The sequence below is a fragment of the Panthera onca genome, chromosome B3, assembly GCF_046562875.1.
Source record: "Panthera onca isolate mPanOnc1 chromosome B3, mPanOnc1 haplotype 2, whole genome shotgun sequence".
In the NCBI taxonomy this organism is placed as follows: domain Eukaryota; kingdom Metazoa; phylum Chordata; class Mammalia; order Carnivora; family Felidae; genus Panthera; species Panthera onca.
The window spans coordinates 58,979,416-58,999,468 of NC_138344.1; the positions used below are offsets into that span (position 1 = coordinate 58,979,416).

The window sequence follows — 20,053 nt, forward strand, 5'->3', positions numbered from 1 at the left end:
GCTCCTCCTCTACTATTCCCTTATCTGACGCAAAGCTCTGTCTTACATATGCACCGTTTTATTCTACAACCTACCATTCCTATGACATCAACAACCATAACAGATTTAAATCTGTCCCTAGCCTATCCTTTCTATTGAGACCCAGAAATATATTTCCAATTACTTACTTGATATTTCACAGATTCCTCAAACTCAACTTACCAAACTTTGTACTTTTCTGCAACTAGCTTTTTTTTTTTAATGTTTTATTTATTTTTAGAGAGAGAGGGGGGGAGAGAGAGAGGGAGAGAAAATCTCCAGTAGGCTCCAAGCTGTCAGGGCAGAGCCCAACACAGGGGTCAATCCCAGGAACCGTGAGATCATGACCTGAGCCGAAAACAAAAGTTGGACATTTAACTGACTGAGCCACCCAGGCGTCCCTCTCAAACTAACTTCTTTTTTTTTTTTTTTTTAAGTTTATTTTTTTTGAGAGACAGAGACAGTGCAATTTGGGAAGGGGCAGAAAGAGAGGTAGAGAGAGAGAATCCCAAGTAGGCTCCACACTGCCAGTGCAGAGCCTGACACAGGGCTCAAACCCATGAACTGTGAGACCATGACCTGAGCAAAAACCAAGAGCCAGACGTTTAACTGACTGAGCCACCCAGGCACCCCTCAAACTAACTTCTAATCTAAGGTTCCTACCTCAAGTCATAGCACCACCATCTGGTGGGTTGCACAAACCAATTATCAAGGGATCCATCTTTGAATGCCCATCGCACATCAAATATATGACAAAATCTTAACTCTATTTCTATGCTTTAATAACCCAGTGTTTCTCCATCAAGGTGCTACTGACATTTGAAGCAGGACAGTTCCTCATTGTTGGGACTCTCCCTCCCATTACAGAACATCTACCATTCCTAGCTCCATGTCTAAATGCCATTAATGCTCCCCCATCATTAGCACTAACAAAAATGCTCCCTGAGGCTTGTATTGACCAGGTTAAGAATTGCACTTTGTTTAGTTAAAGACTCCATTATGTCTTACCTGCAGTACTTAAAAAAAAATTATTTTTAAGTTTATTTATTTTGAGAGAGAGAGCACATATGCAGGTGAGGGGCAGAAAGAAGGAGAGATAGAATCCCAACCGTGAGTTCATGACCTGAGCTGAGATCAAGAGTCAGATGCTTCACCAACTGAGCCACCCAGGTGCCCCTAAACAAAATTTTAAATAAAAACCTTATAATTATTTCCATTACATAATTATCTTCCCTCCAATAAATTCTCTATTCTGTAGCCAGAGTAATCTTTTAAGCTCAATCTGATCAAGTACTCAAAACTCTTGATGCTTCTGGTCTTAGGAGAAAGCATTTAGTCTTTTGCCATTAAGTATATGTTAGCTGTGGGGCTTTGATAGATACCCCTTATGAATTTGAGGAAGTTTCCTTCTATTCCAATTTTGCTTAGAGTTTTTACAACAAATGGGTATTAAACTTTGTCAAATGCATTTTCTCCAAGATTATCCAGTCTCACCAATTTTATTTAATGTACTAGAGGTCCTAGTTGGTGCAGTAAGACAAGGAAAAATAAAATAAAAACCATCCAATTGGCAAGGGGGGGAAACTGTCTTTATTTGTAGATGACATGATCATGCATATAGAGAATTCTACAGAATCTACAAAAAAAGCTACTACTAATGAGTATTGCAGCTTTTTTTTTTTTTTGGTAGATTACTTAGAATTCCTTAGATTCCACTAATACTACAATTAATGAGTTCTAGTGCAGCAAAATGATCAATATACAAAAATTAAGAGCATTTCTATACACTTGCAAAGAACAAGTAGAAAACTGAATAAAAGATATAATTCCATTTTTGATAGCATCAAGTACATGAAATACTTAGAAATAAGTATAGTAAAATATGTAGGAGTCCTAAATACTGGGAATTTTATATAAAATGTTGCAAGAATTTAAAGAAGGCTAAAAAATAGAGAAACACCATATACATGGATTGAAATATTCAATATTGAATTAAGATTCAATTCACTCCAAATTGATTTATAGATTTACCGTGGGTTGAACTGTGTCCCCAAAAGGGTTGAAGTCCTAACCCTCCAGTACCTTTGAATGACCCTTACTTAGAAACAGTCATTGCAGATGTAATCAAGTTAAAATGAAGTTATACTGGATTAGGATAGGCTTTAATCCATTATGACCAGTATCTTTATGAGAAGAGAAAACAGATTAGGGAAGAAAACACCATATAAAACAACAAAGACACACAGACATATTGGAAAGACAGCCATAGAAGATGGAGACAGACCAGAGTTACGCTGCCACAACCCAAGGAACCCTTGATGTTATCAGAAGCTAGAAGAATCTTACTCCTAGAGGCTTCAGGGGGAGCACAACCCTGCCAACACCTTAATTTTGGAATTCCATTCTCCAAAACCATAAGATAACAAGTCTCTGTTGGTTTAAGCCATCCAGTTTGTGCTACTTTGTTACAGCAGCTCTGGGCAACTAATACACATAGTAAATACTCAAAATTTCTTTAATTTGTTGGAGAGATAACTTCTCTTATATAATATTATATAATTTTATTTTATATATGTAATTTTATATATTTTTAAACACATGTATAAAATACTGTGTGGCAATATAGTTCACTGGAAAGAACAAGGGTTGTTAGAATCAAACAGACCTGAATTTAGAATTCTGCCCTTCTTTTATCTCTCTTAAGCCTGTTTCTTCATTCATCAAATGAGGAGGATCAATGAAATAAAATATGTAAAAGTCTGTCCACCAGTACAGAGTTTGCCATTTTATAATGTTAGTTCCTTTCTTTTCTGGGTACAATGGTACAGTTAGTCTTGAAGAAATTTGGTCTTGTATTGCTTTCTTCAAAAACCCAAATATATTAATTAAATTGACAAAAATGTATTGAGCACTTACTATATACTGAGATCTTAGAAAACTGTCCCTACTTTTCTTTTTTGTCTCCCTTTCTTATTTTCATATTTCTCCTTTCAATTTGCTCCCATGTTAATTATATTGATTCTTGAAAATTGATGGCTAGGATTTAGTTATGCAGAGAAAAGGTAAAAGGACATTCAAGAGCTTACTTCTACCCAATTCATAGAGGAAAAGAAACAATTCTTATAGTGTAGCATGTAGTATCTGTCCTCTGAGTAATAAGAACTTTGTGAACTGTGACTTCATTAAGCAAGAACTATTTTTTGTGGCTGAAGACCTAAGGTTTCCCCATTTTAGCCTCTTCCTTGGAAGAAAATTAACATTTCCTTTGACTGAAAATCCAGCATTCCCTCTCAGCACAGTCTAGTTATGCAGTATATTTCAGTTTCCCACAGTGCTTCAAGGTTCTCTTTCTGACTCCTAACTAACTTTATCTAACTTTCTTGCCCTATTTTTTTCCTGGTCAGGTAGCTCCTCCTTTGAACAATGTTGCCTCAGTTGCCTTCCATGCCTGATTCTTTCTCTCTGGCAAACTAGGTGCTTCCCCCCAAGGATGACTTCAAAACTTATCTACAGGAAGCATTTTTGTATTTAATATAAAATGATATACTTGTACCTTATAATTTCAATCCTATATATCTAATTTAAATTCACCTTGAGGCAAAATTTTTTCCCATTTGATGATTAACTAAAGCCTCATCAACTAACATTTTTCACTTTTAAACTAGACTCTCTTTAGCAATTTTGTACTGATCTGTCCTTCCTTCTTGAAACTTTTATTCCTTAGCTTCAATAACACCCATTTTCTCTCATCCTAACCCTCTCCTATTCAATGTTTATATACCCTGTACTTCCATCTTTAACCCTAATTTCATTTATTCATCAAATGTTTGAGTTTCTTTTGGGGGGCAGTACCTATGCTACGTACTGTGGATACAGCAGTGAATGAGAGACAGACATAGTATACATGATTAGAGAGCTTACAGTTGAGCAGGGACTATGAGGGGAAGACCTAACCCAAACTAAGGGTTTGGGGGAAGACATTCTTGAGAAAGACAGTTTTAGCTGAGTCCTAAAAAAAGATGAGGCTGAAATGAGGTAAAGAAAGAGACAGAGGTTTGGAGGAATAAGAAGCTTAGAAAAGATGAGAAGACAGTTTTGAATAGAGGACACTGAATGTTTCAAAGCAGAATAGGAAAAGCCCTGGAGGTTTCAGGATGTAAAAGTTCAGTATGTGCACTGGAGGGAACTAAAGGGAGAATTAATAATATTTGAATGCTGGAGTGCAAGGCTAGAGTCAGACTGTAAAAAGATTTGTAAGCTATGTCAAGAGCAATAGGAAGGCATTGACTGGCTTCTTGCCCTCCTTTTATGACATGTCTTATTCATTCATTCATTTACATATTTATGTATGTATGTATTTATTTATTTTATTATTTTTTTTTTGAGAGAGAGGGAGAGAGAGGGAGAGAGGGAGAGAGGGAGAGAGAGAGAGAGAGAGAGAGAGAGAGAGAGAATGAATGCATGCAGGTAGCAGAGAGGAGCAGAGGGAAAAAGAGAGAATCTTAAGCAGGCTCCAAGCTCAGCAAAGAGCCCAACGTGAGACTCAATCCCATGATCCTGGGATCACAGCCTGAGCCGAAATGAAGAATTGGATGCTCACAACTGAGCCACCCAGTCATCTCCACGACATGTTTTAATTATCTTTAAACAAATTCACTGCCCTATAATTTACATACCACAGATTGCATCTATATAAAGCATATAATTTGATGACAGTTGACAGCTTTATACAACTGTGTAACCACTACTACAATCAAGATAGAAAACATTTTTACCACCCCCTCAAAGTTTCCTTTCATTCCTTTGTCATCCATTCCTCCACCTCTGACCTCAGGTGACAACTGTTCTGTTTTCTATCACTATAGATTAGTTTCCTTTTTCTACAATACTTATATAAATGGAATCATAAGTATGTACTGTTCTATGTTGGGCTTCTTTCAGCATAATGGTTTGGGGATTCATCTATATTGTTGAGTGTATCAGTAATTCATTCCTTTTTATTGCTGAGTAATATTTTACTCTCCAGATTTAGCACATTTTGTTCATCCATTCACCTGCTGATTGACATTTGGGTTTTTCTAGTTTAAGGTTTTTGTTAATATAGCTATTGTGGATGTTTGTGTATAATTTTTTTGTTGTGTGGTCATATGTTTTTATTTCTCTTGGGTAAATACCTAGGAGTGGAATGGGCTAGGTCATATGGTAAGTATATAATTAACTTTATAAGAAACTGCTAAGCAGTTTTCCAAAGTGGTTGTACACTTTTATACTCCCACCAGCAGATGAGAATTGTAGTTGTTCTACATCCACACTAATACTTAGTATTGTAAGTCTTTTTTACTTTTTTTTTTTTTATGGTGAAAAAGGTTATATTTAGATTTAGCCAGCTGGACTCAATTTAGATGATCCCAATTTTGTTGCAACATCCAAACCGTTATAGTCAGGAGCCAGTTGAACATATGCCTTCTTTTCTCCATCGGGCCTGATTATCAGAGTGTTGACCTTGGCCACATCAATGTCACAGAGCTTCTCCACAGCCTGTCTGATCTGGTGCTTGTTGGCCTTGACATCCACAATGAACACAAGTATGTTGTTGCTTTCTATTTTCTTCATGGCTGACTTGGTAGTCAGGGGGAACTTGATGATGGCATAGTGGTCAGCTTGTTTCTCCTGGGGGCTCTCTTTCAAGGATATTTCAGCTGTCTTTGGAGATGCAAGGTCTTGGGCCACTGAATGTAGATGATGTGCAGATCTTTTTTGCGTGTGACTATGGACGCCTTTCAGCACTGCTATCTTGGCCTTCAAAGCCTTTGCTTTGGGTTCAGCTTTGGAAGAGGCAGGGCTTCCTTCATCACCTTTGGCACCATCCTTGAGAAAAGACTGTAAGTCTTTTTAATGTAGGTCATTTTAGGGGTGCCTGGGTGGCTTAGTCGGTTAAGCATCTGATTCTTGATTTTGGCTAAGGTCATGATCTCACAGTTCATGAGTTTGAGCCCCACATCAGGCTCTGCACTGATAGTGAGGAGCTTGTTTGGGATTCTCTCTCTCCCTCTCTCTATGCCCCTCACATGCGCACTCTCTCTCTCAAAATAAATAAATAAACTTTTAAAAAAGTGTAGGCCATTTTAATGGGTATAGAGTAGTGCCCCACTGTGGCTTTAATTTGAATTTTCTTGGTGACTAATGACATTGAGCACCTTTTCATATGCTTATTTGCCATCACCAGTCTTCTTTGATGAAAAATCCATTCAAATCTTTCGCTCATTTTTAAAAATTGGGTTGTCTTATTTATTTATTTATTTATTATTGAAGTGTAATTGACACATAATGTTACATTAGTTTCGAGTATATAACAAAACGATCAGGACAATTATGCTGTGTTCATGACAGGTATAGCTACCATCTGTCACCAAACAATGCTATATAACACTACCATTGACTATATTCCCTACACTGTACTTTTTAATCCCTTTGACTTATTCATTCCATAACCAGAAGTGTACCTCCCACTCTTCTTCACCCATTTTCCCCATGGGTTATCTTCTTTTTATGGAGATTTAGGAAGTTTTTATACATTCTTAAATAATTTTTCTGTCTGTTAAATATACTGTGAATATGTCTTCCAATCTGTGTCTTGCTTTTTTTCTTTTAAAAAATAGTGCTTTTTGAGTTTTTAATTTTGATGGTCTGATTTACCAATATTTTTCCTTACATTCATGCTTTTTGTGCCCTCAAAAATCCATTCCTATCCTAAGTCACAAATATTTTCTCTTGTGTTAACTTCTAAAAGATTCATAGTTTCACCTTTTACATTTAGGTCTGTGATTCAAGTTAATTTTGTATATGTTGTAAGGTGGCAGTTATTGTTCTTTTGTTTCCCCATTCCAACTTTGTTCTTTTTTTTTTTTTTTTGTAAACTGCTTTGGCTATTCTATGTTGTTTGCATTTTCAGATACATTTTATTTAAAAAAAATCTTTTTTAACATTTATTTATTTTTGAGACAGAGAGAGAGCATGAACAGGGGAGGGTCAGAGAAAGAAGGAGACACAGAATCTGAAACAGGCTCCAGGCTCTGAGCTGTCAGCACAGAGCCTGACATGGGGCTCGAACCCACAGACCACGAGATCATGACCTGAGCCGAAGTCGGATGCCCAACCGACTGAGCCACCCAGGCGCCCCTTCAGATACATTTTAGAATCAGCTTGTCAGTTTCAATAACAAAAAGTCTGCTGGAGTTTTTATTGACCCTTATATTAGTTTTTTCCTAGCGCTGTCATAACAAAGCACCACAAACTCAGTGGCACTTAAAACTTAAAACAAATGAAATTTATTTCCTCATAATTCTGGAGGCTAGAAGTCTAAAATTAAGAGGGCCACACTTTCTCTTTGAAGATTCTAGGGAAAGATCCTTTCTTTCCTTTTTCTTAGCTTCTAGTGATTGCTAGCAATCCTTGTCATTCAAGGATTATAGACTTATCACTCCAGGCAAGGCCTCCATCAATTCATGGCCTTCTTTCCTGTATGTCTTTGTGTAACCATGTCCAAATGCCCTCTTATAAGGATACAAGACATTGGATTAGGGTCCACACTAATCCAGTAACCCATAACACTATGTATCAGCACTATGGACTATTAAGAACCCACAGGAGGGGCACCTGGGTGGCTCAGTCGGTTAAGCGTCTAACTTCAACTCAGGTCATGATCTCATAGTTCATGGGTTCGAGCCCCGCACCCAGGCTCTTGCTGACAGCTTGCAGCCTGGAGCCTGCTTTGGATTCTGTGTCTCCCTCTCTATCTGCCCCTCCCCCACTTGCACTCTGTCTCTCTCAAAAATAAATAAGCATTGAAAAAAATAAAGAGCCCACAGGAAAAAAATTTTAATCTGCTCCTTCCTCAAGGAACTTAAAATTTTGTTGAGAAGACAACATTAACATACAAGAAACTACTAGTGAAAATGAAAAACAAAATAAATAGTGTGGCTCAGTCAGTAAGCGTAAAGAGTGTATAAGGAAGGAAAAGCATATCCTGGGTCAGAAGTCTCGGACATAGATCAAAAGCTGGGCAAAAGATGATAGAATACATACACAGAAAAGAGGTAAGAGACTAAGAAAAGGAACAAAAGTACAAAAAACAGGAATTAACATGACACAGAAAGGCAGGTGGGAAGACAAAAGTAAGCAAAACAACATGTCTGTATCACATTTTGAGTCAGGAGACAGTGGGAGACAAGGTAGTTAAAGCCACTTCATGGAAGACATTAAAGGTTAGACATCATAATTAATGCAGTGATATAAGCCCTCTGAAAGTAAGATTTGAGGAAGATCAGATTTGCTTAAGGGAGAGAACTGAATGAAAGAAATAGAGACCTAGGCAAGGAGACTAGTTAGGAAGCTACTGCTGCTTCCTTGTCAATCAATTCTCTATTCTGCTACCAGAGTGATGTTTTTTAGCTCAATTTGATCAAGGAACTCCTCTGTATGTTGAATCACTGAATATGAGATGCTAGGAATCAAAGACGACACCAAAATTTCTAACCTCCGTCTTTTTTTTTTTTTTCCTAACTTCATTCTAAATAATGGTTGCATGATCAAGAAAGTATAAAAGGGATATAGTTTGGAGAGGAAGTATGAATTTGTATGGTTTATGAATAATTTGAAGTAGCAATTAAATTACAGCTAGAATTTGGCAGATTATGACTGGTGAAACAGAGGCAAAGGCAGGAATTACCAGGTGCAGCATGTTAGAAGAACTGTAGAAGGCTGATCCTTAAATCACAGAGGAACAGGCAGACCTCCAGGGAGCCTGTTAAGGAAAATATGGGAGGAGTGAACTAAGCCTAACTAAAAATGGACCAGGAAATGGGGTAGGAGAAAAAGTCAAACAACCAGGACCAAAGGGTGAGGCAGGTAGACTGGAGGTGGGACAGGATGTTGGGCAGGAACTCTCTTCATCCTGGAGAGAAGGCAGGATGTAGCTGTGGAATAAGGAAGTAGATATGGAATAATAGTGGCTAATACAACACTTACTAAAACATTTCTTTCTTTTTCTTTCTATCTCTCTTTCTTTCTACTATATAGTAGGCATTATTCTGAGCATGTTAATGATTTATTCATTTAAACTTTTAAGAATGAGAGGTAACTATTATTGTCCTCATTTTACAGATGAGCAAAGTGAGACACAGAGAAATTAAGTCATTTGCCCAAGGTTATACACATACTAAATGGCAGTGCCAAGAGTTGAGTCCACAGCAATAGACATCCACTGTGCCAAGGTTTTACATATACACATTTCGTATGTGTCTGAGCGTTGTATACACACACACACACACACACACACACATGCTAAGGATATTTTTTGGAGGAAAAAAAAGTAATATGTTTCTCATCCTCCTTTCTGGCACATTACCTTTTCCCTATTTAAACAAAGGTATATACTGACTCAGGGAAGATTGTGGTTGTTAAAGGGAAAAGAGACTATTTATTATTCCGCTTCAAACCTCAAAACTGACTTTTTATTTTGCATTTGTAATAATGCAACAATTTGGGGAAGGTCTGTTTCTACATTATAATGACTCCTTTTAATTATCAAGAACTTGACTTGGCTCATGTGGACCATACAGCTTTAATGTAAATTATACATTGGAAGAATTCAAGTTCAGATCAGAAAAATGCTCTTACACACAGGAAGGAGAAGGAAGGCCCTTTCTGACACAAAGAGGAAAAAAAGGCATTGTGCGTGTCACAGATTCCCCCCAAATCCATATATTGAAGCCTCAAATCCCAGAACCTCAGAATGTAACCTATTTGGAAATAAGGTCTTTAAAGAGGTGATTAAGTTAACATGAGGTCATTAGGGTGGGGCCCTAAACCCACTGTGACTGGAAGGAAGAGATGCCAGGGATTCGTGTGCAAAGGGGAACAAACATGTAATAACAAAACAGCAAGAGGCAGCCATCTGTAAGCCAAGGAGAGAGGGCCTAGATGAAACCAATCTGTTGTACTTCAGCCTTGGACTTTCCGACTCCAGAACTGTGAGAACATAAATTTCTGTTGTTTTTACCAATCCAGTCTGTACCATTGTATATGGGAGTCCTAGCAAACTAATACAACCCTCTAGGGGAGACTCCTTTAGGAGAAGGCAAAAAATAAGATAAAATATGGGGGAATCCCAGAGAAGTAGGGCTTGCTTCTTACTTCACTGGACAACTTAAGCTCCCTTAAGTTATTTCTGTATTCTAACAGGTTGAAAATGGCAGGATAGTATAATAAATTGGAAGAAGTCCAACATCACCTTTCTAATTCCTTTGGAGCAGGGATTCCTAGATTTGCAAAGCTAGCCTGACAGTAGCAGTGAGCACACCTAGCACCTAGATCTTAGTCTCTAATACTATTTTCCAATAAAAGGAACAAAGATTCCTTGGAGAAATTGCTTATTCTAGGACTGGGGCAGGAAATATATAAGATGACCTGGAAGCATCGTGTAGTGCCAGAAAGCAAGTAGGGAGCATGTCACAGTGATGGGTATTATGTCAAAAGGGATACAGAAGGCAACTCAAAGAACTCCCAGTGGTAAAAATTATAACAATTTGAGCAAAAGAATAAATACAATGGCATTGGATTATAACTTAAAGTATAAAATAAATATCCATGAGTCCATACTAATATAAATAAATGATTGAATAAATTAATAAATGAATGAAAAGAGACAAAGGTCCACACAGAAGAATTCCAAATGATTTATGTAGATACTCTGACCTTAAGGAGGTAGAGTATAATTCCCCACTAAGTGCGGGCTGCACATAGTAACTTCCTTCCAAAGAGTACATTATGGAAAAGGAGAAAAAAAAGACTAATTTTATGGTACTTTACAGTAGAGAAACCTGACAAACAGGCAGAGAAACCTGACAAACAGATCAAGCCAGGTAATCAAGGTTAACATCAACAGTGATAAGTCATTTTGAGAGATATACCATTAATATGATGTAATTAAGAATTACACTTTACCTCTGTGGTCTTCTTCCCCAAAACCATAAAAACCACAATCCCAATCTAATCCTGAGAAAAGCATCAGACAAGTCCCAGTTGAGAAATATCTGACCAGAAATCCTTAAAACTGTCAAAGTCATCAAGAATAAACTGTCAGAACCAAAAGGAACCTACAGACACATAATGACAACGTAATGTGGTACTCTGGATGGGATCCTGGAACAGAAAAAGGACATAAGGGAAAAAATGAGGAAACTGGAATAAAGTATAGACTGTAGTTAATAGCAATGTATCAAAAGGGGTTCAATAATTATGACAAATGTACCATAGCAATGTAAGATGCTAATAACAGGAAATACTAGGTGTGGGGTATATGGGAACCCTCTTGCAATAATTCCATGTATCTAAAATTGTTCTAAAATAAATGTTTATTAAAAAAAGAAGAAGAGGGGCGCCTGGGTGGCTCAGTTGGTTGAGCGTCCGACTTTGGCTCAGGTCATGATCTCACGGTTCGTGAGTTCGAGCCCCACATCAGGCTCTGTGCTGACAGCTCAGAGCCTGGAGCCTGCTTCAGATCTGTGTCCCTCTCTCTCTCTCTGCTCCTCCCCTGCTCACGTTCTGTCTCTCTCTCTCAAAAATAAATAAATGTTTAAAAAAATTAAAAAGAAGAAGAAGAAGAAGAAGAGAAAGAAGAAGAAGAAGAAGAAGAAGAAGAAGAAGAAGAAGAAGAAGAAGAAGAAAGCCTGAGCAAGGGACTACCTTGCCAACACTCCCTATCCACACATCATACCTAAGGCATCTCAGCAGGGCAAAAGAACTTTTGGTGTGGAATATCTATTGGGAAGAGGGGAGTATACAGGAGGTGATGCCTCCATAGGATCATGATCTTCAAAAAGAGTAAAAGTACCTAGTGTCAGTCATCCAAACACCACTGTTGATACTTTGATAAAGACACTATTGATAAGATAAAGACCACTGAAGACCCCCAAAATATGCAGATCTGAGGTCACTATCCACATTGCCTTGGGAACATATGAAACTTAACCCACCCCTCAGACACTACCCTGACAATGAGAATGTTAACAGGACACCTTAGGATGCAATTAAGGAAATCTCAACTTGACTGACTTAAACAATAAGGAAACATTTTGTATCTCACATAACAAGTACCAATATTCTATTGCAACATTCTACTCCATAATGTTCAGTGCCTCATTCATTCTCTAGCTAACTCTCCTGGCACTCTGGTTGTCTCCATTTCAGGTATCACATGCAGAAGGCACAACATCTGGCAGCAGAAAAGACCACCTCTTCAAGTGAGACTCTTGAAGGATTCTTGTCAGATATTTTGTAGACTGTCTCTCAGTATGAGTCTGTCTGATGCTTTCTTGTGATTAGACTAAGGATTTTAGATTTGGGGTAAGAATACCATAGAGATGCAAGTGCGATTCTTTTAAGGAATTAGGAAACTTCCCCTCACAACTCACCAGCCACACATCATAAGCTCCTTCCTAAATTAATCAGTAGGAAGAATAATGAAATTACCATAATCACTTTAGACCAATCAGGACTTACTCCTGAATCACAAAGGCAAGTATATATACCAAACAAAATAGGGCTGGTCTGCAAAAATGAAGGGGGGTGTGAATGGATACTGAGCAGGCCACCACCAGTGTCTATAGGTAAAAACCCTGAAAGGCAGAGCCTTTACTCAAGAGAATACATTAAATGAACAAATCTGTTTTAAAATAGAAGAGACACTTTTCATTGTCCAATTTACTTCTTCCTCCAACACTATCACCACCCAGAGGGAATTTTAGATCTGTTATAGAAAATAAGAAAGTTTCAGGCTTTGTTTTTTCTACAATCTGACCTGTAACATGTCAAGTTTGACACTTCTACATATATGTGATCTCAGATCTGTATAATACCTAGGTAAGTACTCAGCTCTCCATCTTACAGATGAGGAAATGAATCCAAAGTAGTTAAATAACTTGCCCAACATCACAGCTAGAAACTGAATTAGAATTCTAAGCTGTATCTGCAGTCTTCAAAGCTTGAAATGTTTTTTAAGATACCATATACTTCCCCAGATATCAAGGGAGTAGAGGCAATAAACAAAAGACCTCTAACAGATAAATTTCATCTACAGCTCATCTAGACCAACATGACCCTTTCTGTTAGCAGCTCAAAGAATAAACATGCATAGCACTCCAACAAAGATGCTATCGCTAGCTCAAAATATGAAACTGACATACAAGTAAGAGATTTAGATTTGCGAGCCAGTTGCATAAAATTAACTAAACAGAGGGGCACCTGGGTGGCTCAGTCGGTTGAACATCCGACTTCAGCTCAGGTCACAATCTCGCTGTCTGTGAGTTCGAGCCCGGCGTCGGGCTCTGTGCTGACGGCTCAGAGCCTGGAGCCTGTTTCACATTCTGTGTCTCCCTCTCTCTCTGCCCCTCCCCCGTTCATGCTCTGTCTCTCTCTGTCTCAAAAATAAATAAAACGTTAAAAAAAAAATTAACTAAACAGAAGTAGTTAAGATACCTAGGGCAACATTTCTCAATGCTTTGCTGGATTCTTCTGTACCATGATAACAAGTAGGCCATGAAAATAGTAATCTGTGATCAAATAAACTGAGAGACTAGGTGAAACAAAGTTAAACAGCCTTATTAACCAACAGATTTCTCAGAGCCTTTATACACCAGCAGGCATTATGAACTCTAAGAAGAGTATATTCTACTTATAGTATTTACAGTGCTTTAGGTTTATTTATTTATTTTGAGAGAGAGCGAGCAAGTGCAGAGGAGGAGGAGAGAAAGAGGGAGAGAGAGAATCCCAAGCAGACTCCTCACTGTCAGCTCTGACTCCAACCATGAGATCATGACCTGAACTGAAATCAACAGGAGGACACTTAACCAACTGAGCCCTTCAGGCGCCCCCTCTACTTACAGTATTTAACATTTATCTTGAAAAAAGCTCTTACCTTTTTTAATCCTGACCACTTATAAACAATTCCTAGGAAAGTATTCTGTTTAACACCATTTTGAGAAATACTACTCTAAGGGGGGCAAAGGCAAAGGCCCAAGAATACAATCCATTATTAGGGGGCTGGAGGCAAACAAACAAACAAACAAACAAATCCAATAAAGAATACAGTGAAGAAGGTAGGAAGCAAATATGGATAATTCAATATTATAGAAGCAAGAAAGGAGATGGTTTCTAAAGAGACAATCAACAAAACTAAACTACTGAGATATTAAATAAATTGAGAATAAAAAGTGTTTTGATTGGACTAGGAAAACTGTCACTTGTGACCTTTAGGAGAATAATAGCTTCAGAAAAGGGGAGAAAAGAAGGATGACAGGCAGAATATAAAAGGTTAGGATGGAAATGATAAAAGAAGTAGATGAAGCATTTAGAGACCACCAATAACTGTAGTTTAGCAGTGAAAGTAAAAAAAGAAATTGGTTGGTTGGGAGAAGGGAGCATATAGAGCAATAAAAAAAAAAAAAATTTAGAATGGGGGTCACATGCACCTGGTTGAAGGTAAAAGTGAAACCATACTGAAAGAAACATAAAAACAGATCAATAGATGGAAGAAATGGAATCCAGAGTATAAATGACTAGAAAAGTCATCTTTCCTCTCAGCTTGGAGAGAATTTGAATAGCAATGCCTAGCCAAATCTGAAGACCTTCTTTTAATACTCAAAAATTTCATAGATTTCTTCCTACTCCACTCAAGAGAATTTTTCAGTCTTTAGAGTTCAGTGTATATAGCAAGGGTATAAATTTGCTGATCTGTTGCTCCTGTCAGAGGATGTCTGTTGTGGGGGAAAGCAGAGGGTTACAGAGCTGCAATTAACTAAGGGCCCCAATCTGCATGTAATAAGAAGGTGTAGGCAGGTGACAATAGGGAAGTTGGGAGCTCATGGGATTTTAATTTATAATGACTTACTATAAATGATTTTTATATACAAAATAAAAGCTTAGGAACACACAGAAAACAATGTGAAGATTACCAAAGAAGGGTCTAGAAAAAAAAAAAGGCATCTACTTAGTCCACCCATAAATTTCCACAACTCTGCTATACCAACAGAAGTGGCATAAGTCATAAATTTATAATGTAACTTCAGGGGCGCCTGGGTGGCTCAGTGAGTTGAGCATTGGACTCTTGATGTCAGCTCAGGTCATGATCTCATGGTTCCTGAGCTCGAGCCCCACGACCAGCTCTGCGCTGCCAGTGCGGAGCCTACTTGGGATTCTCTCTCTCTCTCTCTCTCTCTCTCTCTCTTCTGCCTCTCCCCTGCTCATTCGTGGGCGAGCGCGCGCGTGGACACAGGCACACACACACTCTCTCTCTCTCTCTCTCAAAAAACAAACATTTAACATAAAAAATAATAATATAACTCCAATATGCTGGTGAGAAAAAAAACTAGTAGCAGGTCTGGTTACAGTACAGCTTTAAACTTTTTAAATTTAAACTTTGTATGGCATTCCATCTGCATAAAACACCAACCCTAAGAGCTACTTAAGCATGGAAATTTTCATTTTTATTTCTTTCAAGAATAGCAAGGACACTGACACGAGATTCTGTTGCTTATAACATTATTATAGATTCTTCCTTTTTGGCTAATTTCATCAACAATTCAAATTGAGTACATAATTTTGGATTAACTATACCCAAGTCACAAGTGTGGCTCATATACGGCTCCAGGGCCCATTTATCATAACGTTTGATCACCAAAAAAAAAAAAAAAAAAAAGGCTGTAGCATCTGATTCTTCAACTACTTAATATATCCACCTACAGAGGTTAATAAAAATCATACTGCTTAAAATATACATAGGTACAGGAGTCTGAGGAGGCCCATTCTTTAAACGAAGAAATTAATATTGATCAGTGTGCACGGAATAAGGATAAGGCAACAATACCTACACCAAACCTGGCAGTCTCCAGATTTGTGTATCTGTAAACCTAAGGCAGCCACATAGGCCAGATGACTGCTACTGCCAGCTCAGCAGCTGAGCTTGGAGAAAAGGCGGTATCCACACACAGGCCACATTTGAGAACCAGAACTTGTGGCCAGTTTCGCCTGGTAGCGACTGGAGAACGTGGCAGTGATAAACCGGGAAAAGTCTGATAGAAAAAGGTTTACTGGCGGTAAGCGGAGCCTCCAAGGCTGCAATCCCGGAAGGCATAAAGCAGCCGCGGTAGGCTAATGCCCCTACGCCGGGTTAAAGGAAAGTAGGAGGACTGAGAGGAGAGGGCTCGTCCTTACCTTGTCATCCTCGCATCTTTTCCCCAGGCCCTCCCTGGCCTGCAGCCGGCTGCTGAGGCGGCCGTAGTCGGCCTCCTTCTGGTCGATCTGTTTCTTGTGCGAGTCCACCAAGAGCAGGAGGTCCGAATTGCGCTTCTCCAGGCGCCCACGGGCCACCTCGGTGCGCTGGACCTGGCCCTGCAGCTCCGCCACCTCCTCCTGAAGCAGGACGTGGCGGGAGGAGATACTCCAGTAGTTGAAGGCGAGGACCGCGATCACCACCAGCAGCACCACCAACACGAAGGAGGGCAGGCGGCCGGCCCGCCGGTTAGCCCCGAAACCCACCATGGGGTCGAACTAGGCTGAGCCCTGGGGCCTCGCCGCGGACACCTGCGGCCAGAATCTCAGGCCTCAGTAGCTGAGTTGCCTGGGGGACGCGGCCCCAGGGCCGGCCGAAGGAGGAGGCGGGCCAATCTGCCCGCCTGAGAGCCGGAGAAGGGGGCGGGGCCGCAAGCCGCAGGCCCCTCCCCGCCCCCCCTCCTCAAATCGGGCCAAAGCGTGTTCCCAAAGCTTTGAAAACGACCCTGCCCAATCCGGGTAGAACCAGGAGAACCCAGCCGCCTGCACCCGGGACCCAACACCTCAGGGCTGGGGGGCGGGGAAAGGTGCCGGAAGGGGGCGGATTTAACTCTGGCCCCGCCCATTGGCTGGGTCCGGGTCGCTTAGGGGGCCATTGCCTAGTTTCCGCCGACGCCCCCTCTTCTCGCGAGAAAGTGAGTTTCTCTCGCCCTTTGCAGTCTTATCTCGCGAGTGTTATCTCTGTTGGGAAGAGTGTTGTGTTAATTTTGGCGCTTTGTGTTAGCTCTTGTACCTGAATTCGAATCCCTTCAATTTTTTACCCTGATTCCCTTGACCCAACGTCCAGGGAGTGCCTACCCTACCCTGACCCTCGTGAGAGTTTTCGTCTTTGAGGACATCTGCGGTTGCGACCGCTTTGTAGGGATAACAGTCGGTGAGATGCGGCAGAAAGGGCGACTAGAAGGGCTCTGTACTTGCTTCAGTAGATAGATTTTCTCGTCTGTGCTGACGATGTGGAGAATAAACAACAAATACCATAAAATAGTGGTGCTCCCAATATTACAAAGACAAATCAAGAAAAACTAAGCTTTATAACTGAACGGGGTGGTGCCAGCCAGGTTTCCAAGGTTACTCCTTGCACGGAAGGGAAGAACTTCAGAATGTGTGAGTTCTTAAACTTAGTGCTGCTTTTTGCTTTGAGACAGGCTTCCAAATAGAAAGTCCAGAAGCTACCTCAATGAATGATAACTAATGTTATTACTGAGCGCACACTCTGAATTAGAAATAGCTCTTTTACAAATTATTTTTGCATGCCTAGTCTCATGTTATCTTCCCAACAACACAGTTATACAGATGAGGAATCTAATACAAAAAACTGTTCCAGAAACTTTCTCAAAGTCCCGTATCTTGTTTGGGACTTGTTAGACTTGGAGCCAGATCACTGTGCCCTTAACTTCATTGCTCTTTGCATTATACCAGGCTAACCGTTGCTATACGTTCAGCATTAATCACCGTGAGGAAGAAAAAGCCCCACCTCTTTTGTTTTTTCTGCAGATTTCCTTTGTCGTGGCATAAAAAAAATTTTTTAAGTTATTGGCTGTTTAAGGAGAAGATGGAGTTGCTTTATTTTTCAAACTTCAGTTTCAAGAACTTCCATAAGAATAAAATCTCAAGAATGAAAAAAACTTTGGTATTTTCATTCAAATCAGGGCAAAAAGACTTGTCATCTTTGAATAATTATCCTATGCATCCTGTCCGTTTCAAAAATGAAGTAACTTGCCTAGAAGTTAGTAGCCTGGAAGAATTATTGCACCTTTAAGAGTGATGATTTCTCTCTCATTGTTACATAAAAACAAGTAATGCCAAAATTATTAATCTTTAGTTCACATCAAACTTGAATTCTTTGCTCCAGCTTCATGAGATCACATAAATCCCCTTCACTCTCAAATGACAAGCAGACTTTGGCAAAAGGGAGCAAAGCAAAAATAGAAGATCATTGACTATAATGACCCTTCCCATGTATCCTTTTCCTCAACTTCATAATGGCCTTGCTTTGTGTAGCCAGCAGTTGAAAATTAACTATAAAATAGTATTAACTGCTTAAGATATTACTCTTGCAAAAATGTTTTCATTTTTATATGGGATTCTGACATATAAAAATTTAATATTGTACAAAACACATTCACATACATTTTTTAAATAGATGCTTAAAAGAACTATTTGTTTCTTAGTCCATTATTCCATTTTACACATGCAGAAGTAATGTGCTTAAAGTGATATGTCTGGCAAGTGGCAGGGCTGATCTTAAAAACCAACCCTATTTCGACTCTGCCCCCAGGGAAAAAATTTTTTTATTCCATTTTGATGGTTACCTCTGCAAGCTATTCTCCCTACTAAAGGAACCAAATCCACATATCATCATGACAGTGTATAAGCACTTTCCTATAGATGGTTCTGGATTAGGCATTAAACAAATGCAAGTAAAAGTCAATTCCTTAAGCCAGGTGATCAAGGTTAGCAACAACATTGATAAGTCATGTTATTAGTATGTATCCTTGATATGATGTGATGGGAGCACCACTCTGTGGTTTTCCTCCCCAAAACTCTTAACTCTAATCATTAGAAAAAATATCACACAAATTCCAATTGCCTCAACTGGACCAGTAATCCTATAAAGTGTCAAGGTCATCAAAAACAAGGAAAGTCTGAGAAACTTTCATAGGCAAAAGAAGCATGAGGAGACATAACTACTAAATGTAATGTGGTATCCTGGATAGGATCCTAGAACAGAAAAAGGACATTAGGGGAAGATGAAGGAAATTTGAATAAAATATGAACTTTAGTTAATAATAATGCATTAATTGATTGTTACAGATGTACCATGCTCATATAGGGTGTTAATAATGGGGGAGATTGGATGTGAGGTATGTGAGAGTTCTTTAATATTTTCACTATTTTTCTGTATTTCTAAAACTGCTCTAAAATAAAATTATTTTTCAAACACCAGTTTCTATCTTTTGGGATATCTTTTAGGTTATAATGTGTAGACATAAATATGTTCATATAGCTGAAAAGGCAGTATAATCACAGAGAAATAATGTTTTAAGATTTATTTGCAGGGTAAGCATCTATTATAAAGTGGCAAGTGAGGTTGAATAACAGGAATTTTGTGTTTAAATTGAGTTTTCTTTAAGGGCAACAATCATGTCATTTATTTATCTTGTGCAATCGAGACCCTTTTTGAGCTCAGAACACTATTTGGCATATGTCTTCAGTTTATGTTGACTCAAAAAATTTTATATGCTGCAATTGAGCAGAGGAGTGGATTATTTCATAGCTTATTCCTCAATATATCTTTTAAAGATTTTACTTTTAAGCAATCTCTACACCCAACGTGGGGCTCAACCTCACAACCCCAAGATCAAGAGTCACATGCTCTACCAACTGAGCCAGCCAGGTACCTCATTATTCCTCAATATTTATGACTTTGGGTAGGACTAGATTAGAGAAGGTGGCAGCTCATAGAAATACAAAATAGACAAATATGTTAGGCAAGTTCTTTCCATTGCAAATGGGAAAAAAACAACAACCAAAACTGGTTAAAGCAAAGAGTTATATATATTTTAGAAGCATACTGGAATAGTCCATGGTAATATTGAAAGAGCAACAGGAACTGGGGTACCTATAGGGAACTCAATGCTTCCATAAT

The 20,053-nt window shown here is 38.9% G+C and overlaps 1 protein-coding gene across 3 annotated transcripts in view; it reads right to left on the reverse strand.

Moving 5' to 3' along the window:
* GOLM2 (golgi membrane protein 2) overlaps positions 1-16,935 on the reverse strand; it is a 104,800-nt gene extending 87,865 nt beyond the window's left edge. For 2 of the 3 annotated variants that reach the window (XM_060618703.3, XM_060618701.3), the window contains exon 1: positions 16,288-16,933. In XM_060618703.3, the coding sequence (XP_060474686.1) occupies positions 16,288-16,614 (327 nt within the window). In that variant the 5' untranslated portion in view covers positions 16,615-16,933. Of the gene's footprint in view, positions 1-16,287 lie in introns of all 3 variants that reach the window. The other variant, XM_060618702.3, reaches the window with a different exon arrangement.
* Positions 16,936-20,053: the final 3,118 nt, after the last annotated feature.